A 23,899-nucleotide genomic window follows, 5' to 3' on the forward strand; every position below is an offset into this window, starting at 1 on the left:
TAGTATCCTGGATAGGATCTATTGCCATCTGAGGATTATTTGGTAAGTACAACAATTTAAGTATGACAAATTTGATTAATGTATGCTAACTGATAAACTTCTGACACTTTCGGGAATACTTTTGCATTTTTTTTAAACAAATGATGCCTGGTAAATTTTTTAACACTTTAGCTTAAGAAGTGTTAGAAGTATGAAGACATTTAACAAATATTGTTGAACCTGCTTCGGTGTAATTTTCCAAAATCTTTTGCGATTCCTGTTAAGGTTAGACTTTCCTACTGAGACCGACAGTTTTAAAATTACTCCCAACATCTACTGCACCTGCTCCCTGACATCAGTAATGACCACTGGGAGCGCCAGCGATCCTGTAGTTTGAAGAATGAAATGCATGTGTAGTGTATTTTAGAAACATGCATCAATTAAGTTGCTACGTTGTTTGAAAAAATTCGACTCCATGTTGATTTCTGGTTTAGTGTCAAACTCAGGGATTTAAGCGATTAACACTTTGATTTGTAAAGTATAAGACATGCGTTCATCTGTTGTCATTGAAGTGCAGAATAATGTGTAACACTGTTATATATATATATGTGTGTATATATATATATATATATATATATATATATATAATGCATTTAACTCCTTGTATCAGTTTCCATTGGTTATCAAAGTAACAATTTGTGTGTTCCCTTTTCATTTTAGGTTGGTTAGCTAGTTCTGTCTCTCAATAGATGCAACAAAAGTGGCTCAGATGTGGTTGTAAGTATTTGAGGTATTAATGGAACGTGTACAACATAGATAAACAAATCTATGCTCTTTAAAAAAAAACAGTTATTGATGATGATTAACAAACTTCTTTCATTTTTTTCCCTAGGTTTTAAATGTGGAAGTGCAGACAGTGTGCTGAAAGTGTTTTGACAAGGTACCAATTACTAAAGCATTACAGATTAAAGCATGGCCATTATGGTCAAAGACACTCATATCCATGCACATACTATGAATGCCCTTGTTCATTTAAAACATGGAATGCTCTCAAAACACATTTGAGTCGATGTCATATTGATTCTTCAAGTAGATCAGGAGAACCAGTTATCTTTACATGTTCCTTGTGTCCTGGAAGCGAACTGATATCAGTTAAAGAGTATTTCTCCCATATTAACAACCATCTCAAGTGTTTTGAGACAGTCACTTGTATCTTTCAAAACTGTTCATTTCAAACAAATATATATGGTACTTTCAAATCGCATAAGAATAGAAAACATGGAAATTGCACAGAAAAAGACTTTAAACCTGAAGTTTTGAAAGGGTTTGTAAATGAAGATCAGCTATCTGAGGAACACTTAACAGATGATAGAGAAAATCACTCTAACTCCAGTGGTCCTAGTTTTGTTGAAGCTGAAAATGAGAACTTGCAGGAAACCATAATTAGGAAATTTGCTGCTGTCTTGCTCAAATTAGAGATTTTTTCACATGTACCCAGCTCTGCCATTGATGAATTGTTGGAAGAATTACACTTCATTTTTACTTCTGCTGTAGTGCCCGTTTCAAACACAACCGCTGTTGAGGTATTCAGGAGGCACAAAGTTCAGGCTGACTTTCAAATAATTAATGAAGTTAACCTTGCCATTAATGCAAATAATCCTGTGGTGAAAGCTATAGCGAAGGGTGGTCCACTTTCCACCTCATTTAAACGTAAACAATATTATAAAGAATATTTTGAAGTGCTGGAACCTGTTGAGTATAAACTTGAAGCATATTCCAATAAGACTTTTCAGTATGTTCCCCTGCTGAAGTCTTTACATCAGTTACTTTGCCGTAAAGATATAATTGATAAGCTTGTTGACAACTACACAACCTGCCTTGAAAGTAATAACCAATACACTTGTTTTCAAGATGGTGAATATTACAAAATAAATCCTTTTTTTTCTAGTGAAGTTTTGCGGATCTCTCTGTGTTTATATGTAGATGATTTTGAAGTTTGCAATCCATTGGGAACATCATGCAAGAAACACAAGCTTTGTGCTGTGTACTGGACTTTTGGTAACTTGCCCCCTGGTAGCAGCTCAGCCCTTTCATCAATCTATTTAGCACTGCTGTGCAAAGTGGATTTTGTCAAAGAATACGGCTATCAAAAACTTTTTGAGCCACTGTTGCATGACCTAGTAACTTTAGAGCAGGAAGGGGTTTTCATTCCACAGCTTGGATCATTCATTAAAGGGACCGTTCAGTGCGTTATAGCTGATAATCTTGGGGCTCATGGCCTAGCTGGATTTATTGAGAGTTTCTCAGGAAAATATTTTTGCCGCTTTTGTACAGCTCAGCTTTCAGACATCCAGCAGCTCGAGGTGAAATCAGGAGCCTTTGACCGTAGGACCAAGGAGGTTCATCAGTTGCACATTAAAACCTGTGAGGAAAAAGGGGTAAGCTGCTTTGGTGTAAGGACAGGATGTGTTTTAACTAAGAGCTTATCTCACTTTAATGTGATAAGTGGATACCCACCTGACATTGTCCATGATCTATTCGAAGGCATAGTTCCCGTTGAACTGGCAAAGTGCATTGCAGTGCTAATATCTAAAAAGTTATTTACTCTTCAACATCTGAATAATCTCATACTGTCTTTTCCCTACAAATGTGGGGATAAAACTAACCGTCCTCACGTGTTACCCAAAAACCTGCAGCAGAAGCACACAATTGGTGGGAATGCACATGAAAATTGGTGCCTTCTTCGGTTACTTCCACTAATTGTTGGAAAACTTGTTCCTATTGATGAACCTGCATGGCAGGTGATATTGTATTTGAAAGATATTGCAGATTTGGTTGTGGCAAATGTTCATACTTTAGAATCTATTGCATATCTGGAATGCACAATCTCAGATCATCGTAAATGCTACCAAGCACTCTTTCCTGATCAAAGGTTGTTGCCAAAACATCATTTTCTGGAGCACTATCCTGAAATGATTAAATGTTTTGGTCCTCTTGTATCATTATGGACTATGCGGTTCGAGGCCAAACATAGCTTTTTTAAGCAGGTTGTTAGGCACATACATAATTTCAGAAATGTAACATTTACACTGGCAAACAAGCATCAGCTAATGGTTGCTTATAATTTGCTTCGCCCTGACAACGAGAAGTCTTCATTGGAAGTTTTGCAAACCTCAAGAGTCTCAATTGATATCCTTCATGATGATGTTGTGAACTCGCTTGTACAGAAGCACCCAGAAATCTCTGAAATAAACCTGGCCCAAAGTGTCACTGTCAATGGCATCAGATATAAAAAGGGCATGATAGTTGTGCATGGATCCTGTGGTGGTCTTCCGGGATTTTCAGAAATAATGCAGTTGTGCATTATTAAAGACGAGTTGACTCTTATTGTTAAAAAACTCAACTCCTATCACTGCAAATTCCTTGTAGCTTGACAAGATTTATTGTCTTAATTTTAGCCAGATTATCTTGTCCATCTTGTTTTGAACATTACAAGCTAGTTTCCAGTCTCATGTGTTAGATGATTAGACTTGTTTCAAGTATATATTACTTTTTTTCCTTATTTAGTCTGTATATCTAAAAATGAACCATTTTACATTTATTTCAAGCAAAAATAGCTTTTAGATAGAGTGTAAAACAAAAATTATCTCAAAATAAGAAACATTCACCTTTTTCCTTGAAATAAGAAAGTCACTCATTGGAAGGTATTTATTTCAGGTTTTTAAAGAAAGGACATCTTCAAGGTTATATTTTGTCATAACATAGACACTGTTTCTGAAATTGACTGGGTAATATGACGTAAAATCAAGTAGGTCTTCAACATCAGTCAGTTCAGTTGCTTGGGCAAGGTTGGGAATTGCAATTTCATAGGCAAGAAAGTCTTTGTTGAAACCCAAGGTTTCATACACCTGGTATTCAAAACAATAAAGTACACTATTAACAATAAAAATGTTTTTTACAAGTCCAAAGATAGGGTTTAAACCATTTGCTGAAATGAGTATAAGAGACCTGTCACAGATGTATTTGTTTCCATGTAAAATAAGCCACTTTACTCTAACGGCATGATGTATAGCATCTTCAATCCCCAAAAACTCTACAACCTTTGATTGCAAATGGTCCATATTAGCAACCTCTGATACAGGACCTAGTTCTTTCTCATTTACAAATATCGGATGCTCAGTTCCTGCTTCACTTTGGCAACACTCCAGCAGCTGATTGTGGTTTACAAGAGACTTGCACACATTCTTAAAGTTTAATTTGGATGACCATTGTTTAAAAAAACTGTGTTTAGACTCGAATCTCATGCACATATGACGTATTACAGGTCCCAGGGCAATAATTTGAGAGGGAAGATGCAGCATGTAATGTTGCTTTGGTATTACATTTTTTTCTGGGAATAGTTGCCTGAATTGTTTAAGATGATCTTCTATCATTTTTTTTTAGTTTGGACACAGTTTGTAAAGACACAACTGGGGCAAAAAGTATTTTAACAATTTCAATTAAATCCAAAATAAACTGGATAAAGGGATTTTTCTCTACAACACTGTACAATAAGAATGGCAAAATCTTGATCAATATAAGCATTTGTCCAGAGGATTGTTTGAGTCTGTTGTCACTTGAAGCTAAAGTAGCAATACTAATTGGTGAAGGCTTGTCACGTATGTCCACTGATGAAAAAGGAAAGTTCTGCATGGCAGAATTAAACAAGTCCAAATCCAAATTTCCAGATAAAACAAGGTATTTCAACACACACTTAATTTCCATTGGTGCCACTCCTTCAAGAATTACATGCATAATATCCTGTGGCATCTGCTCTATGAGATTAAAACCTGGGAAATCAACTAATTTGCTTTGTCTATTTATGCCAAAAGTCGTTTTGAGCGAGGATTTCAAAAATTCGGTAGTTGCCCTTTCTATTTCAATGCACTGCCTAATGTGTCCGTCCAATGTCCGTCTGGTGAAACTATGTTCATTGAAATTTTCTTGCATTTCATCAAAAGTACACTCACAATGACGACATTTGCTATACGCAAAACCAACTCCTTCCTTAAATCCTGCAAGCTCATGCTGGGCAAGAGTGTCTCCACACACAGCAACAACTGCTCCGTTTAAATAAAATTCCCCATTGACAGTGTTAATCATAACACCATCGTACAGTAACTTCAAGTCCTCATTGATTCTCCGCAGTATTATATCTACCCCCCACTCATCTATGTCCCTAGACTTTGCGATTGCGAGAAGTCTGATGGAAGCCAACTTTGATCTAAACTTAGGGTCTATGTTGCCTAAGGTGTAATAAAACATTAGTAGTTTATTTACACTCGCACGTGACCCTAGGGGGTTACACATTTCTATCTCATCAGAATAGAGTATCAGTTGTAAAGCAGAGTTCTTCTTTGAAAACAGTGGGTGGGTTTTGAAAATAATTCCATCATTAATGTCATACAAAAAACTGGCGTTGGGGCAACTCTGAGGTCCAGCACTGAGCATGTCAAATAGTCTTGAATTGGATAATAGCTGTTTCAAACTTTCAATCAAAGGAATGTAGTAGAAAGACTTGTTTTTGATTGCAAGAACTCTCGATTCTCCCTTTTTAACTCTACAGGCATAATTGGAAATGATGATCTCCTCAGGTGTGACAGGGTTGAAATGCATCTGTGTTACACGGTCCTGTAGGTTTGAAGCTGCACATATGGGAAAGGGATCCTGAAAGTTGTCCAGTGTTGAAAGAACTTCTTGTTGTAAAGGTCCATTGCTGTCAGGTTGCCTTTCAAGGATGGTCTTTATTTTCCCCCTCAAGGACGTCAGAAGAGCTGTTTGATACTGTTGGACACCAAGGACAATGTTGTTGACACTCCTCTGATGGGGGAAAAAAAACACATCAGAGACATGAAAGCGTAAATAGAAAATATAACAGAAGCAAAATGCAACTCTATTTCTTTAGCTCAAATTAATGAGCCACTGAATGTTGTAATTTACCAGTGGAGCAGTAGAAGAAGAAATCAGCCAATAATTGGCATTGTTTTTGCATGACATGCCACATGCATGACTCACGTGGCACAAACACATTGCACCGAGCAAGATGGAGGAGCATGAAAGGTTACAACAGAAAAAGTGAACAAATGATTACCTCATTTATTTTTTTTATGTAATTCTACTTCATTTGTCTTTTATGCCTAAAAGTGAACACATTTTACACTGTTAAGCCTATTTTAAACTGTTGAGTGTGCCCAGAGTTACATACATTGCAGTGAACTGCACAACTCTTGTGCTTAACTTCTTCGTAATGTACATTTGTTCTTAATAACTTATATAGGTGAAAGTAATAGCTGAATAAAACCAGCGATGAAAAACAATCAATTAATTGCAAAGATAGTGGACAGATTATGAAAAAAAAATCATTAGTTGCAGCCTTACATTGAACCAGACTTATTAACAAGTTAACAATGACACCCCCATAATATCAGATGAAGCAGTACCTGTGATAGGTGGCATTGCTCCCGCACACCAATAGCAAATGCAGCTGCACATCTGGCAAGATCAACAGTTTCTCTTTTACCCAACAGGACAAAAAGAAAAACAATTGTGTAAGAAAAATGACTCACTCAGAATGTGTTTCAAATTCCACCAGATGCAAAACAAAACAAAGAAATATTCCAAACTGTTGTACATTTTTGCTATTAAAAGATTCATACTACAATGGATAGCTAATGAAGCTGCAAATGTTATGAACAATTTAAGAGTTATTTAATGAAACTTAACCAATCTTTATGGAATCTACTCTGAAGTTAACTGAAAGAAAAATTTGAAAGCTGCTTGGTTCATGGAGCATCTAACAACAACCAAGGCAGGTACACAACACTGGTAAATAAGTTTATTTATTATGTTTAAGTATGGTAACTAAGCCTACATTGTTGTGCAAGCCTGAATTTCAGCGGATTCATGCATTTGAAATTCAGCACTGGCCTTCATACCTATTAAAATATTCTAATCAAGTAGTTTATCTTAGAAAACACATAACTTTAAAACTATAATTTTCACTTGAACTGAGTACATTTTCTCTAGTTAGGCTTTACTACGGTTTTACTAAAGCTGAATTGGGGTAACTGTGCTTGGTTAAGGTTAAACAACACACATACATTTAAAAATTCGCGCGCGTACACACAGAAACACATAAAGTACATTACCTGATTCTGACGAGGTGTTTGAAGCTCAGCCGCGTCTTGCTCCATCACGTTCTGACTTTCCTGTCGCTCCTCCTCCAACACCTCCGATGTTACTGGGGGGTCTAGTGGTGGTGGCTCTACTTCAGTGCCATTGCCATTGCTAACAGTTTGTCTGGGTTCGGCAGTATAGTCGGCAAAAATGGCTGTACCAAAATTTTCGCCTCCTAATACATTTGCATCGGATGAAGCTGTCAGCCATCCTGTAGGCGGGTTCCCAGTGGAGATGTATTGTGGATGTGTGCGTCTGAGATGGTGGTAAAACGAGTTGAAAACACGGTAATCCTTGGCGCATCCATCGACTCCACAAATGACACGGAAATCTGGACTGCGACTGTGTGCAGTATTAATGTGACTTAAGAGAGACTTCAATGTTAACGCCACAAAGACGAAGCAAATCACACACCTCCAACAGGCCATTGTATTAGACTAAAGTCAAGCAAAAAATATGTTGCAGTGTGGAGCTGTTGCCGCGCTAGTTTGGGAAATACCAAGTTCATGGGGGGAGGGGGGTATTACAAACTGGAGCTGTAAAAACAAAAAATGGTCACAAATAAGGTAAAATGAAATAACACCTATAAGAGTTTATTTTAAATCAATGAAGAAGAAATTTACCTATCATACTGACTGTGTTTTATGAACGTACAAACCACTAAATTGTATATAGAAGCAAAAATTGAGATGTGCACCCCCCTTCGTGTTCCATGTTAGTTGTTACCCAACTCCGTTTGAATTTGGAGTCACAGGAATCTTCTGCACCTGAGCATTGAAAGAAAAACTGTGAGAGAAAACTTCGTCAAGAAAGAGAGGTAAGCAATTTTAATTTTTCGAATGTAAGTAGTGTGTAGTCTAATCACTATTTTAAAGTCAAGCGGACAGAATAATAAATTTAATTTGAGCGCGGGAAGGAGTAATGTAGCATGCTAACGGATGCTAGCGTTAGCTTAGCAGCCCTCGCATGTGGTTCAGAGAACATTATTTAGTGAAGTATCTACTGTAATGTTGTGAGAATTCCTAGCTATGCTATTTATAAGGGGCAGTATTAGCCGTTTGTATTAACTTAAGTTAATAGGCACACTGAGAATTTCTTTCAATTAGCAAGAGAGCTAATTAACCACATTCAGGGTTTTCCAATTGTCTTTGACTGATTTACTAGCTGCTTGAATTCCCTCACAAGGTGTGGGTTTAAATTAATATCCATCCATCCATCCATTCGCTTCCGCTTATCCTTTTCAGGGTCGCGGGGGGCGCTGGAGCCCATCCCAGCTGTCATAGGGCGAAAGGCGGGGTACACCCTGGACAGGTCGCCAGTCTGTCACAGGGCTAACACACAGGGACAGACAACCATTCGCACTCACATTCACACCTAGTGACAATTTGGATTATCCAATTAACCTATCCCCACAAGCTGCATGTCTTTGGACGGTGGGAGGAAGCCGGAGTACCCGGAGAGAACCCACGCAAACACGGGGAGAACATGCAAACTCCACACAGAAAGACCCCGGCCTGATGGTGGAATTGAACTCAGGACCTTCTTGCTGTGCGGCAACAGTGCTAACCACCGTGCCACCGTGCTGCCCACGACTTGATATTAATTGGATTTATTAAAGTGGGCTCAAAACAGTGTTATTCAGGAATCAGGCTGGTTGGTAAAACAAGTAGCGCTGTGTATCGATTCAAAATTGAAACAGAAGATGGCAGCACTGTATGTGCAAGGATGCCAGCTGCCGTTAAACCCCGAAGAAGAAGAAGAAGCTGTATCCCAGAATTCATAGCGCGGCCTAGCTCAGTTTCCAAAAATGAGCTAGTTAGTTTTAAAATTTCTCTTATTACTCTTTCTAGGTCACAAAATAAACGTTTAACATATTTTCAGGCGAGAATGTAGCCGTGTAAACTTCAAATATCTGGACAGTTTATCAAGACACCACATATTTTCAAAAGCGCTCCGACGTTTTCGGAGACGTCTGTTACCGACTAGCTCGATAGCTAGCCGGGGTTTAACGCTCACTAGAGCCGTGAGAACACCGGACTCCGGGCGAACCATTTTCTAAACCACCGCCGTCTTTCTTTTTTTTTTTTTTTTTTTTTTTTGCCTGTCCCATTTGGTTCTTTAGCCATCAGAATTGTTGTCTGAAGACCAACAAGGATACCCAATGGATTTACTTTGCCAAATGGATCATCGTGGCATTGCCGTATTGGTCCATTTGGTCGATCTTTGTTTTTATTATTTATTATATTTTATTTTCAGATGTTACAGACGGGACAGACATGAGTGAGGGATAGGAAAGGGAGAAAGAAAGAGGAAGGAAAGGAAAAACAGAAGGGGAGAGGGACAGTGAGAAAGGGGGGGAGAAAAAAAAAATCTCCTGGATCACCTGTTGAGAGAAGAATAGAAAACAAGCAGAAAAAAAACAAAGCAACATACTAAACACAACACCATCGCATTAATCTAGCTAAGTGTAAACAGCAGTAAATACTAAATATTCAATGTTGTTGTGCAGCACGCAGGACAGATGTGCTTCGAAGTAGCAGCCAAGAAAGGTGTAATTTGGGTCTACGAGCAGTGAACACCCGTGTGCATACCTGTGTGGATCAGCGCGCTTGTATTCCAAAGGTTTCTCCATGTAATGATCTGCTAGGGAGTGTGGGGGGGCCACAGCCCCGTCCTCCGGGGTGTGAAGCGGGTATGGAGGAGATCAAAACTCCAGACATCCAGAGGCCCCCAGAACACAAGAGACCATGGAAGACCAACAGAGGGGCAGCCGCGCCACTGTTCCAGTAAGAGCTGAGGAGAGTCCCAGATGAGGGCTCACTCAGCAGCCGCGGAGCAGAAGCCAGGGGGAGTTGCAGTGACGCGCCCATGAGCTCCGCCGGCCCCCAGCTGTGCCTGAGTGACCAAGCCCCAGGCCGAGAGGCCGGGGGCACCCCACCTCCGAAGGGGCCCAAGCGAGCCCCAGGCTCCAGGCCCCGATAAGCGGCCGCCAAGGAGTGAGCCGGTGTGTACCTGGACGCCCACCCCCAGACACAAAGAACCACCAACGCACCGACACCTGAGGGAGTCCGCCACTGGCAGGGGAAGTGGTGGTGGGCGGAGATAGGCCTCCAAACCTTGGAGGGCCTGAGGTGTCCCCAGAGAGGTGGCGTCTGATACCCAACCTGACATATAGACACAGACATACAGGCACACACAGACACAAACATCCATTCCCCCCCCCCCCCCCCCCCCCCCCCCCCCCCATGCTCTCATATGCACTCACTCCACACTCAACCAACGTGGAGACAGACATAAAGAGACGCTGTACACACGATCACACTCCCCAAGCGTACTCTGCAAACCGGGTCTAGGTACCCTTGCCCCTGGAGGGGGGAACTGCACCCAGACCCAGGTGGTGTTACCCTTTTCCCTGCGGTGGGGAGAAGCAGACCACCCCGACTCCGTAGCAGCAGGGAGGCCCCACACCCCAAACCGCAGTCGGACGGCCAACTCCTCCTAGCCCTCCCGCTCCAGCAGGCCGCAGAGAACGGGGGTGGGAGAAGACTCCAAACCTCACTCCACCCGCTCATTGTAGTGTTGATGCATGTGTGTTCTAAGGTGCAATTAAAACCCAGGAGGGCATGGAGCTACCTGCCAAGGAGCAGCAGGTAAGCGCATAGTCCCTCCTGCTAGCCCTCAATGTCTAAGTGTATTTAAAATTGAGAGGTGGGCAACGACGCCAGGGGTGAGGTGTACACCCTGATGGTAATTTGGACTCCGTGATTGTGCCCACCCCCAAGATCCTATATGTATGTGTAATGAGAGTGTGAATAATGTGAATGTCTAAGTTGTGGGATAAAATTGAGGCAGAGGCAGCTAGAAGGGGACAGGGGGGGGGGGGGGGTAGCCTCCTCTGCACCCTGGTGACATACCCCTACTCCAAGGCCCTGCATGTGTGGGTGGTTGTGGTGGAGCGGGAAGAGGGAGGCAGCTGGAGATGGGGAGGGAAGGAAGGGAGGGGCAGGTAACCCCTCCCTGGGGCCAGCTCCCCCGCTGACCCCAGTAGGCACTCCCATACTCCGCGACCCGCCAGGGAAAGGGGGCCCAGGCCCATCCAGACCGGGGCCCAGTGCAGCAGCGCCCCCCGGCCCCACAGAGCCCGGGACTGTCCACCCAACCCCACCACAGAGAAAACTGCACCCACCCCATCATCCACTCATCTTCCAGACTACATAAGACAGTAAACGCCCAGGCTGCGATCTTCCTCCACCTCTCCTGTATCTCCCCCTCCTGCAGAGAGAGTTCCTGAAGAGAGGAAAGCTCCTGCAAGATGTGACCATCTCCCCCACCAGTTGAAGAGCCCCCCAGGCGGCTCGACGCACCGGCGGCACCCTGCTCCAGGGCTGGGCCCCCATGCACCCACCCGCCCACAACCCCGGCAACACACCAACCAGGACCCAAGCCCCCAAGGCCCGGCCCGGGCCCCAGCCCAGAGACGGAGCACCCCCAGAACCCCACGCCCATCCCGGACCCACCCAGGGCCAGCCAGGCTACCAGGTCAGTAACCCACGTCCGTCAGCACAGACCCTCCCCTAGCCCCGCTGCACGCAGCCACGAGGAAACAGTCACCTGAGAGCCAACAGAGCCCCCAACCGGACATGACCGCTACCCCGGGTTGAGCCCCCCAAGGAAGATGTCTCCGGTGAACCCCCCGACGCCCTAAGCCTGTCCCTACCCCCACACCAATCACAACAGTGAAGGCGGGACCAAACTATGACCCCCCACCCCCACTAGGTGATGGAGCTGATAAAAGGAGCCCAGAGCAATTGATCTGATGTGGTGGCAGAGGCTGTGTCAAGACTAATGTAATCTAATAGATAATTTCTATATTGGTTAGAATTAAGATTATTTTTATTTTTCCAGTTCATGACTGTTTTCTTGGCTATGCATAGGGCAGTGAAAATCATATGGGCTATATTCTTTTCTGAAGTGACATTATCTAAGCTGCCCAGTAAACACACTAAGGGGGAAGTTGGAATGTTACATTTCAGACACTTTGATAAGTCTTCACATATCTCGCGCCAAAACTTTTGCACTGGTGGACAGAACCAAAGAGCGTGGATGTAATTGTCTGGTGTATTGCCTTGACAGTGTGAGCAGTTGTTGGAAGATGTAAAGCCCATCTTGAACATTCGATGACCTGTATAGTGCACTTTATGTAGTATTTTGTATTGTATTAATTGCAGACTGGGTTTTTTAATTAATTTAAAGGTTTTTAAGCAAATCTGAGACCAGAAGTTTTGGTCTAAGCTGACTGATAAATCTGCTTCCCACTTTGCAATAGGAAGGGATATTGATTCATCTAATTTAGAAAGTGTTCTGTATATTTTAGATAATAATTTGGGGGATTTAAGAGTAAGAAAATGTGCCGCACTTGGTGGTGTTTGTAATTCAAGTTGACTGAGGTTAAATTTTTTTTTTACTATGGATTTAATTTGTTGATATTCTAAAAATCTTGTCTTGTTGATCCCATATTGTGCAACTAGTCTGTCAAATGGAATAAATTCTGTTCCCTCTAATATATGTTCTAAGTATTTAATTCCTTTACAACTCCATTCTGGGAAATTAATCATATTATTGTTTTGTAATATGTCAGGGTTATTCCAGATAGGTGTACGTTTGCATGGGATTAATGAAGACTCTGTTATTTTTAGAAACTCCCACCATGCTGTCAGAGAAAAGCTGATGTTGATACTTTTAAAGCATTCGTGTCTTTTGATGTTTGAGCTAATAATAATAATAATAATAATAATGGATTGGATTTATATAGCGCTTTTCAAGGCACCCAAAGCGCTTTACAATACCACTATTCATTCACTCTCACATTCACACACTGGTGGATAAATAAATGGTAGGTCTGAAATCTCTAGATCCTTGCATAGTGCCTGTTCGACATCTAGCCAGGGCTTATCTAAGAAGGTATGTTTTAACCATTCTGAGATGAACTGAAGCCTGTTGGCTAAGAAGTATTGGTGAAAATTAGGCAGATCTAATCCTCCTCTATCCTTGGTTCTTTGTAGCGTTTTTAAGCTGATACGCGGGGGTTTATCTTTCCAAAGGAATTTGGAAATATATGAATCCAGAGATCTGAACCAATCTTGTGATGGTTTGTTAGGGATCATCGAAAATAAGTAATTTATTTTTGGCAAGATCATCATTTTTATAGTGGCGACCCTTCCCATGAGTGATATGGGTAAAGATTTCCATCTAGTCAGATCGCCTTCTACTTTCTTTAGAAGTGGGATGTGGTTTAATTTAGTTAAGTCTGAAAGCTTAGGAGAGACATTAATACCTAAATATTTAATATTTCCGGATTGCAGTGGGGCAGAGGAAGAATTATGGAAGGAGCAGTTAATGGGGAGAACTGTAGATTTTGGCCAGTTAATTGAATAATCTGAAACTCTTGAAAACCAGTTTATTAAAGTAGTTACCTCAGAGAGGTTGGTTTGTGTGTTTTGCAGAAAAAGCAACACATCATCCGCATAGAGACTGATTTTATGTTCTATGTTCTTACATTTTATGCCCTTAATTGTTGTAGCCTGTCTAAATGCTGCTGCTAGAGGTTCGATAAAAATTGCAAAAAGTGAAGGGGAGAGTGGGCATCCCTGTCTGGTGCCCCTCAGGAGACAGAAGCTGGAGGATGTCTGGTCATTTGTTCTGATACGAGCTGTTGGGGAATTGTATAATATTCTTATCCAGTTTATGAAAGAGTTTCCAAAACCAAATTTGTGTAAAGTTGCGAATAAAAATTTCCAGTTAACTCTGTCAAATGCTTTTTCTGCATCTAGAGATAATATTATGGTTTCGATGTTTTTATCGTATGAGTAGTCTATTAAATTAAGTAATCTACGAGTGTTTGTTGAGGAGTGCCGACCTTTTATGAAACCAGTTTGGTCAGGATGAATTAAGAGGGGGGTCATTTTCTCTAATCTCTTTGAAAGAGCTTTGCAGATTATTTTAAGGTCTACATTTAAAAGAGAAATTGGACGATAGCTTGAGGGAAATAAAGGGTCTTTGCCTGGTTTTAGCAGGAGACTAATGTTGGCAGAATTCATATTTGGTGGTAGTCTGCCATTTTCCTCGATTTCCTGCAACATGCCGTGGAATACTGGTGCCAAAATTGTCCAGAATTCTTTGTAGAATTCTGCAGGGAAGCCGTCTAGACCTGGAGCCTTATTATTGGGCATACTTATCAGGGCTTCCTGGAGTTCACTTGGCGTCAGTGGCGAATCCAGTTCCATTGCTTGACTGTCTAGTAATTTTGGAAGAGTTACGTTGTCAAGAAACAGATCAATTTCATTTTTAGATGGGTTTATTTGTGGTGAGTATAAAGTTTCATAGAAATCCCTAAAAATGTTGTTTATTATTCCAGGATCATATGTTGTGTTCCCCGATAAATCTTTAGCAGCACATATAGTTGTTTTTTCTTTATTTATTTTTAGCTGGTTAGCTAGAAATCGACCTGATTTGTTACTGTGTTCAAAATTCTGCAAGCGTAGTCTTTGTATAAGGAATTGTGTTTTTTTTATTAATAATTTCATTTAATTCTAGTTTTGTTTTGCATATTTTGTTCAATGTTTCCTGATCTTGGTTGCACGCGTAGGCTTCTTCTAGTGATTTGATGTTTTTTTCTAATTCCTGAATATTTTTGTTTTCTTCTTTCTTTGTGATGAGAAAGAAATTATTTTACCTCTCATCACAGCTTTCCCTGCTTCCCATAGAACAGAAGCAGATATTCCGGGAGTGTCATTAAAGTCTAAATATGAAGTCCATTCCTTTTTAAAATATTTAATAAAGTCTTCCTCTTTAAGCAATGATGTATTAAATCTCCAGCTTTTACTTGGCGTAGTGTTATTCTTGTGCATTAGTGTTAAAGATACAGGAGCATGATCGCTGACAGCTATAGGATGAATCTCAGTGTCCGAAATGTCACACAGCAGTGAGCTGCTGACCAAAAAATAATCCAGACGAGAGTAGGAGTGATGAACATGCGAGAAAAAAGTATATTCCTTACTGGTGGGGTGAAGAGAGCGCCATGCATCGCAAAGACCAAAGTCGCTCATATACTGTTTGATTATATTTGTGGATTGCCAATTGCGCTGAGTTCCTGTTGTGTTGAGCCTATCCATGTCTTCATTTAGTCCAAGGTTGAGGTCACCGCCAAGAATGAGTGTGCAATCAAGGTGTTCAGAGAGTGCACTAAAAAATCCGTGGAAGAATGAGGGTTCATCAACATTTGGACCGTATATACTTACAATACATAGTTTTTTGTTCAATATTGATAGTTTAATAATTAGAAATCTACCCTCTGGATCTATAACTGTATCGAGTACTGTAAAATTAACATTTTTATGTATTAAAATTGCTACTCCCCGTTGTCTAGAATTATAACAGGCTGCAAACACGTTAGGAGACTCAGGTGTTTTAAGTTCGTTTAAACCTGTGACAGGTTTATGAGTTTCTTGTAATAAAACAACATCTGCTTGTAGTTTTTTAAGCTGGTTAAATATCTTTAACCTCTTTCCTCTGGTGCCAGCTCCATTTACATTCCATGTGACAAACCTCAGCATGCCCATAATTGTGTGTGTATGTCTAATGATGTACGCTGGGTGTTTCGTTTAGACAGGTGGAGAGAATGTGGAAACATCCCTTGTTTGTAAATAGAAAGAGAAAAAGAAGTGTGGTGAGAGGCTCCATAAGTCTGACTATGTGTGTGAATATTCACTAATATGAACAAGCGTGGCTTGCTTATGTGTCCTGCAAGTCTGTGCGTGCTGTTAGGCTGTTGTAAATGTGCTGCCGTTGAGCTGATGTGTTTGCGTGATCGTGGTGTGAAAATATGGAGAAATAGAGGGTGTTGTTTGTAGGTGAGTGGGGAAGTAGGTGACCACAGCAGTGAAAGACAAGAGAAAGAAAGAAACCACATGAACTGTGAGCAACAACAACAAAAAAGAAACGAAACGGAAACATTCCAATTAAAGCAATGACGGAGGGTGACGGTGTTATATCTGCTATGACATCATATTGATATTACTAGGTTAAACCCATGTTAAAGGGGAAAGTGTGAATGAATAAGAAAAGAGTGTAGCGGGTTCTTATCTGGAGTGCAGTCAATATAACCACGGTGTGGTGCCGGGGTCGCGGTAGAGCTGTCCGTCCACGTAGAGCCGGTCCACGGACCACCGCCGTCTTTCACTACTCAGGTGAACATGATATATAAGTCACTTAAATAACTTAAAAATGTTATTGTTTGGCTTTTTTCAGTATTTTATTTGTTCCTGAGTAAATCGGTTTGGCTGAGATTAAAGTTATAGTTTTTACACAGCTGAATAAACGTCAAGCAGACAACTGATTATCAGAAGTGTGAGATGCTGGAGAATATACTCCGGTGTCCTTTTATATTTTAGATAGCAATGAGCAATCTGCAAATTTCTTTAAAATGTAATAAACTATCATCTTGCCTTTATTTTTAGTTAGCACATACCTTAAACACTTAAAGCTATAAGCTAATGATCGTTATGTAAGAGCAGATACTGCTGGTGCAATAAGCTGTACATTTTACGTCCAATGGATGCATGATCTGGCAGCCCTAGTCAGCATAATCTTATTGATGAAATTCAATGACACAAATCTGGGTGAGTAAAAGTTCACCGGGCAATATTGTATAACCCTTTCAGACCTCAGCCGGGCTGTCTGGACATTTCTTTTCTATAATAGCTTTAAAAAGGGTAAAAATGTTGAACAATCAAAACGATTCTTTGACGTGAATCTATTTGATTCTCATGGGACTCAATTAAGATTCAACTTTTCAAATGTTTTTAACATAACACTAATTGTAAACATTTGTCTTGCAGGTGACTGAGCAATGGAGAAGCTGGATGATGTAACAGTATCTGTCCTTAAAGGTTATATTTGATAATATATTTGTGTGTGTGTGTGTGTATGTATATATATATACATATATATATATATATATATATATATATATATTAAAAAAACAGTTATGTTTGTGCAGTTATGTGCTTGCACAGTTTAACTGGTGTTTGTCTTTTTGTTAGCTGCAAGCATTGACGAGCGCATGCTTTTAACATTGACCCGTGATGATCTGAGGGACCTTTTTTCTGGGCCTGAGCACTTTCTCAGAAGAAAACATGTGTGGTCAATAATTCATCCTGAGGTATTATGTAAAAAATATTTAGTTCAACTAATCTCCAGAAAGTATGCTTTTATTTTAGCAGTACTTGACATTTTTATTTTCTCACCCTAAACCAGGAAGACCATCCGCTACCACAGAAACCTGAAACAACTTCTTCACCCAGGGTAGTTGCAACAGGCCCTCCAACTGCTGATGCTAATGTAAGCCAGCTGAAAACCTTGCAGCTCCCCAGTCCTCCGGAATATGTTCTGTACACCGACAGTGAGTTGGAGCAATGCCGAAAGAGTTACCTGGAGTTGGCCTGCTCCGGCAGGGAACAGGCATGCGTCATGTCAAAAGAACTGAGATGCAGATTGGTGAGAAATACAATCACAAGTATGGTGTCCCTTTTGAGAGCAAGCCAAGGCCAAATGGAGCGATACCCCTCTAAGACCGAAATCACTGCAATGGCTAAAAAAGTTGTGGAATATTATCCTATGCTGCAGGATAATGATGCAAGCGTAAAACACGTAAGTTCTTGTATTTGTGTCTCATATATAAATCATTTTGTTTTGTTCAGGGGGCATGATATATATGTATTTTCACCAGGAGAGCATTAATGCCAAGTTACAAAAAAGGCTGCAAAATATGAAAACCCCAGTAAAAAGGCAAGGACCAACACCGGAGAGGGGACGGCCCAAGAGAAGGCTCACTGACCTCTACCCAAGGGATGAAGAAGCTGATGATGAAGATGCTGATCGCAGTTCTTCCAGTGGTGCATCTACTCTGTTATCACCTGTCAGAAATTCTGACAATGCCTCCACTTCATGTGAGTACTAGTAATTTTGTAAAATGGTTATCAACACACAGCCAGTAGTAGCTTCCAAAAAATGATGGCGGCGCGTGCACACGCAGCGGCTTCTCTCTCTCCCAAACAAACTACTTTTTCGTGTTTTTCGTCCTGTAAGTTGCAGTGTTTTTGTAAGACTATCTGTGTGCAAGCGAGGATATGCCCGAACACTTCTTCTCGACATCGGCAGAAACAAACTTTTTAAGTTAAACTCTGTGGACACCAAGAAGCTGAAAGATCTGGGTCTGCTCCGAAGGCCTACTAAATCACCGACCCCCACTCCCGCACTTCGCCCACAATGGATGCGCCTCAAGCGGTGTGAGAGGAAGCAGAAGAGGGGTAAGCGCGGTGGCATCCGAGCTAGGCTAGCGGCTAGCCCACACAAACCCGCCATCCCCTCTATCGTTCTGGCCAACGTACGCTCGCTAGAAAATAAACTGGACGACATCCGACTGCTAGGTTCATCTCAAAGGAATGTAAAGGACTGCTGTGCTTTTGTGTTCACGGAAACATGGCTCAGCGACAGTGTCCCGGACCGCGCCATTCAGCTCGACCAGCTAACATGCTACCGTGCTGACAGAGTCATCGTCGCAGGAGGTAAGACCCGCGGGGGAGGACTTTGTGTTTACATCAATGATGCCTGGTGTCGCGATGCTGTTGCGGTCTGCAAACACTGCTCACCAGTGCTGGAGTTAATGGTCATTAAGTGCCGGCCATTCTATCTACCGAGGGAATATACAGCCATACTACTGTGCGCTGTGTACATCCCTCCCTCCTCCAATGTCAACAACAGGAATGAGGTACTGAATGAACTGTACCAGCACATCAGTGAGCAGCAGACAGCCCATCCTGATGCTTTTCTCATCCTGGCTGGGGATTTCAATCATGCAGAAGTGCGTGTTTCCAAAAATACAACAACACATTGACTTTCCAACAAGGGGAAATAACACACTGGACTTTGTTTACACCACCCAGAGAGGAGCTTACAAAGCTTTTCCCCTCCCCCACCTCGGCGCCTCAGACCATATCACTGTCATGCTAATGCCTGCCTACAGACCGCTCGTTAAAGTCACCAAACCGGTTCGTAAGCAGATAAAAGTGTGGCCAGAAGGGTCTTCAGAGGCTTTACAGGACTGCTTCAACACCACAGACTGGAACATGTTTAAGCAGGCTGCCACCTATAACAACACCACTGACCTCCAGGAGTACGCAGAGACTGTTACTGCCTACATCAACAAGTGTATTGAGGATGTAACAGTCACGAAAACCATAACTGTCCGGGCCAATCAAAAACCATGGATGACAGGAGAGGTCTACAGGCTGCTGAAAGCTCGGAATGTTGCCTTCAGAGATGGAGACGAGGCAAGCCTGAGGACAGCTAGGGCCAACCTTTCCCGTGGCATCAGAGAGGCTAAGAGACAGTACTCCAGGAAAATATCTCATCACTTCAAAGACAGCAGAGACTCACGGAGCCTGTGGCGGGGCATTCAGACCATCACAGATTACAAGCCCCCACCACAGACCTGTGATAGCACTATCCCCCTGCTGAACGAGCTGAACACTTTCTTTGCTCGCTTTGAAGTCCAAAACAGCACCACTGCACAGAAGACCCCACCCCCTCCTGGTGACCAGGTGATGACTCTGTCCCCGGACAGCGTGAGGAGATCCCTCAGCAGGATCAATGCACGTAAAGCTCCGGGTCCTGACAACATTCCTGGTCGTGTACTGAGAGACTGTGCAGTGGAACTCACTGATGTCTTCACAGACATCTTCAACATATCACTCATCCAGGCTGTCGTCCCCACATGTTTTAAAGCCACCACAATCATTCCGGTTCCAAAAAAGTCATCTCCCTCCTGCTTTAATGACTACCGTCCTGTTGCACTTACTCCCATCCTGATGAAGTGCTTCGAACGACTAGTCATGCAACACATCAAGACTGTCCTGCCCCCCTCCCTGGATCCCTTCCAGTTTGCGTATCGGCCCAACCGCTCAACCGATGATGCCATCTCCACTGCACTCCACTCAGCACTCACACACCTGGACAAAAAAGACTCATATGTTCGAATGCTGTTCATAGATTTCAGTTCAGCATTCAACACTATAATCCCCCAACAGCTCACTCAAAAACTGGTCCAGCTGGGGCTCAACACCTCACTGTGCAACTGGCTGTTGGATTTCCTCACCGGAAGACCTCAAACAGTACGGGTCGGCAGTAACACATCCAGCACCATCATTTTAAACACGGGGGCCCCGCAGGGATGTGTGCTGAGCCCCCTCCTCTTCACTCTGCTGACCCATGACTGCACTCCATCATACAGCTCCAACCTCTTCATCAAGTTTGCGGACGACACAACGGTGGTGGGTCTCATTAGCAACAGGGATGAGACCGACTACAGAAGCGAGGTGAGACGCCTGGCCACGTGGTGTGCTGACAACAATCTCTCTCTGAATGTGGAGAAGACAAAGGAGATTGTTGTGAACTTCAGGAGAATGCACACCCAACATGCTCCTCTGACCATTGACGGAGCGTCTGTGGAGAGAGTGAGCAGCACCAAGTTCTTGGGTGTGCACATCACAGAGGATCTCTCCTGGACGTACAACACCACAGCACTGGCCAAGAAATCACAGCAGCGTCTCTTCTTTCTCCGCAAACTAAGAAGAGCAGGAGCACCAGCCCCCATCATGCACACTTTCTACAGAGGCACCATCGAGAGCATCCTGTCGAGCTGCATCACTGTGTGGTTTGGAGCCTGCAATGCGTCCTGTCATAGAACCCTCCAACGCATAGTGAGAGCTGCAGAGAGGATCATTGGTGTCTCTCTCCCCTCCCTCCAGGACATTTACAGCACCCGTCTCACTAAAAAAGCCCTTTGCATAGCGGCTGATCCCACGCACCCAATGCAAAGCTTCTTCAAGCTGCTGCCGTCGGGGAGGAGACTGCGGAGTCTCCAGGCCAGGACCAGCAGGCTGAAGGACAGCTTCATCCATCAGGCTGTCAGGAAGCTTAACTCCCTCCCGATTCTGCCCCCTCTCCCCTCTCTCCTCCACGGTCTCACTGAACTCTGTCACACACACTCACACACACACACTCTCTGACTCACTCACTGGCCTGCACCAGTTACCAGTCACTTTGTGGAGCATCGGACTGCCATTACCTCATAAGACTTTGTGTTACACTATCTCATACCGTACATTACCAAATCTCCATTTGCACTATTTGCCTATTTGCACTACTCTGCCTGGTTTGCACTCAATGTCATTTACCCATTATATTGTATATTGTATAGCTTTCTTGTTATATGTAAAATTGTATTATATTATTTAATTTTTTTTACTTTAAAATATTTCACTTGCATTTTTAATCACTCTTATATTTAAATGTTCATTTTCTATTTTATCTAGGGATTGAGAGTAACGAAGTTTCTATTCTCTGTATGTCCTGTACATGTGGCAGAATTGACAATAAAGTTGACTTTGACTTGACTTTGACTTTGACTAATGTTTTGTGGAAGTCTACTTCAGTAACAATGAAAAACCAAAATGCTCTTGTACTTCTCTCTATCTTAGCTGACAAGGATAGTCGGCAAATACAAGCAAGACATTACAAAACATTACAAGAAATGTGTAAGAAGGCAAAACCAAACCAAGAAGATGTGTCCCAGCTATTAGACCTCGAGTTTGAAGCCAGAAGATCCTTCATTGACTCAGACACCATGAAAGAGGAGAACAGAGCTTGCCTCATCTTGGATGCATATCCATGCTTTAAAGAATTGCATCATGTAAGTTTTTGGAAGAGTTAATAAATAATCACTTTAATTTCAAATATATTTGGTGTGGTAGTAAAGTTATTTTGATTTTATTTGTCTACTTATTTTTTTAAACCTATTGTAGGCGTTGGGTGAGCTTCGCAGAATTTTGGATCCCCACAACAACAAGTTCATCAGTCAAGTAAAACTGAGATGGGAAGAATTCTGCTCCAGGGTAGAGTTCTACGGTGTGTCAAAGAAGGCAATGAATCCACCAATGACCATGGACAAAAGTAAGTTTTACCATTTGAATACAAAGTTCTCATCCTTTAAAATTTATGTTTATGAAGGTTTGTTTCTGCTTTGTCCAGCTGAAGCCCACCTTGCACTGATGAAGGCTCTTCCAACCCTCTTTCCCACACCTGCCCATCCACCAAAAAAGATGGGGAATGCTTCTGAAGCATTTCTACATGTCCTGAAGGTAAGTTTTATAAAATTTGCTTATAAAGATCTACAGAAAATTTGGCAAACAAAATATTTCGGTCAAACATGACTCAAAAATGCTTTTTCAGTTTCAGCCGAAAGACTTAAATCTATAATTTATTGTTTTCATTAATTTATAACGTATTTAATGTACACGAGTGTGGTCACATAAGGAGTCGCTTGATAAACCATAAGTCAAAACTACTATAAAATGTGTGTAACCAACAAAGAACAAGATAATGACATCTCCAATGTTATGACCAATTCCCAGCAAAAAAACATACAATTAACATAAGATGTTGACTGTCATGTCTTTTGTGTCTTGCAGCCTACAGAAGATCCAGATGCTGTCCTCCAGAAACGAAGCTTGTCATGTCCAGTAGTGATGTTCGATGGCTGCAAGTGTGTCATTGCTGTTGGTAATTTACCAGTTACAACATTTGACAAAGAAAAAATTGGTGAGGCTATGATATATGTGATGGCATACTTTTATGCACTCCATCTGACTTACCCCAAATGCGTGGCAACCCTGCTGTCTGTCATTCAGACAGAAGTTCTCCAGGATGCCATTCATGAGCATGACACTACATCATCTTACAGAAAAGCCCTGGCAGAATGGCATGCATTTATTGGAAAGTAGTGTGTAAATTTCAGATAAGATTAGGAGAGGGCACTTCTGTTTTGTTTTTGTTTGTTTTTTCAATCTGGGTCTTATTTCTAAAATGGAAAATGTTCATTTACTCACCCAGACAAGTTTTGTGGTATTTGGTGTCATTCGGAAGAAATTTGAATCTTTGTGGTCTTCCTATGTCACTCGTCAATTTTAATGGGGCAAGGGCGAAACCTCTAAGGCTGTTGAAATGTTGAAACCACTTAAACAAACTCATAATGTTGGACCTGTACTGTTCAATTGTATCTTTATTATCTGCAGGTTATTGTTAAAGTGGACAAATAAAGATGGACACTTTTACTCTGTTTCAGTTTTGTTTTGTCCTTAATCAGCAATATAATCTTAAAGTAGTGTTTAGCTAAATTTAAAAAGAAGAAATTTCTTAAAAATGATTTAATGTACTAGTTTTTAGATTATTTGCCTTGATTTGTTTGTTAGAATAAGTGTTTTATGCCTATTTTCAGATTTAATTTCTTCAACATTTTACTTAGAACAAGTGGTTAAAGCTTATTTTAGGTTTCAAGCCATGATTGGTTGCCTGGAATAAGTGTAAAAGACTTATTTTTAGCTTTATTATCTTTATTTGTGGCCTACAATCAGTGGTTAAAGCTTATTTTAAGTTTCAATTGTTCTAATTTGTTGCCTGTAATAAGTGTAAAAGACTTATTTTTAGCTTTATTATCTTATTTGTGGCCTACAATAAGTGGTTAAAGCTTATTTTAAGTTTCAATGTTCTGATTTGTTCCCTGGAATGAGTGTAAAATACTTATTTTTTA

General features: G+C 41.5%; 2 protein-coding genes across 2 annotated transcripts; one reads left to right on the forward strand and one right to left on the reverse strand.

The window, feature by feature from the left end:
• Nucleotides 1–23,362, forward strand: LOC146652841 (uncharacterized). Its single transcript, XM_085382469.1, has 9 exons — nucleotides 1–42; nucleotides 17,091–17,141; nucleotides 17,295–17,413; nucleotides 17,509–17,901; nucleotides 17,981–18,200; nucleotides 21,792–22,003; nucleotides 22,116–22,263; nucleotides 22,342–22,451; nucleotides 22,782–23,362. Exons 2-9 carry the CDS (start codon nucleotides 17,102–17,104, stop codon nucleotides 23,091–23,093), a joined length of 1,554 nt encoding a protein of 517 aa, XP_085238595.1. The 5' UTR covers nucleotides 1–42; nucleotides 17,091–17,101; the 3' UTR covers nucleotides 23,094–23,362.
• On the reverse strand, nucleotides 3,467–7,622 carry LOC146652842 (uncharacterized). Its single transcript, XM_085382607.1, has 3 exons — nucleotides 7,178–7,622; nucleotides 6,459–6,583; nucleotides 3,467–5,838 (listed from the first exon to the last, which is right to left on the reverse strand). Exons 1-3 carry the CDS (start codon nucleotides 7,620–7,622, stop codon nucleotides 4,393–4,395), a joined length of 2,016 nt encoding a protein of 671 aa, XP_085238733.1. The 3' UTR covers nucleotides 3,467–4,392.
• Nucleotides 23,363–23,899: the final 537 nt, after the last annotated feature.

This window comes from Rhamphochromis longiceps, linkage group LG15 (assembly GCF_057381845.1).
Source record: "Rhamphochromis longiceps isolate RC_006_pf linkage group LG15, R_longiceps_female_GT1.1, whole genome shotgun sequence".
In the NCBI taxonomy this organism is placed as follows: domain Eukaryota; kingdom Metazoa; phylum Chordata; class Actinopteri; order Cichliformes; family Cichlidae; genus Rhamphochromis; species Rhamphochromis longiceps.

Bases quoted from the DNA above. Each gene is read 5' to 3' on its own strand.
- LOC146652841 (XM_085382469.1), top strand. From the start codon at position 17,102: ATGGAGAAGCTGGATGATGTAACAGTATCTGTCCTTAAAG. The intron at 18,201-21,791 runs GTGAGTACTAGT...TCTCTATCTTAG, and splicing joins TGACAATGCCTCCACTTCAT to CTGACAAGGATAGTCGGCAA. The intron at 22,004-22,115 runs GTAAGTTTTTGG...AACCTATTGTAG, and splicing joins GCTTTAAAGAATTGCATCAT to GCGTTGGGTGAGCTTCGCAG.
- LOC146652842 (XM_085382607.1), bottom strand. From the start codon at position 7,622: ATGGCCTGTTGGAGGTGTGTGATTTGCTTCGTCTTTGTGGCGTTAACA. The intron at 6,584-7,177 runs GTCAGAATCAGG...ACACATTCTGAG, and splicing joins GGCTGAGCTTCAAACACCTC to TGAGTCATTTTTCTTACACA. The intron at 5,839-6,458 runs GTACTGCTTCAT...TTCCCCCATCAG, and splicing joins AGCAATGCCACCTATCACAG to AGGAGTGTCAACAACATTGT.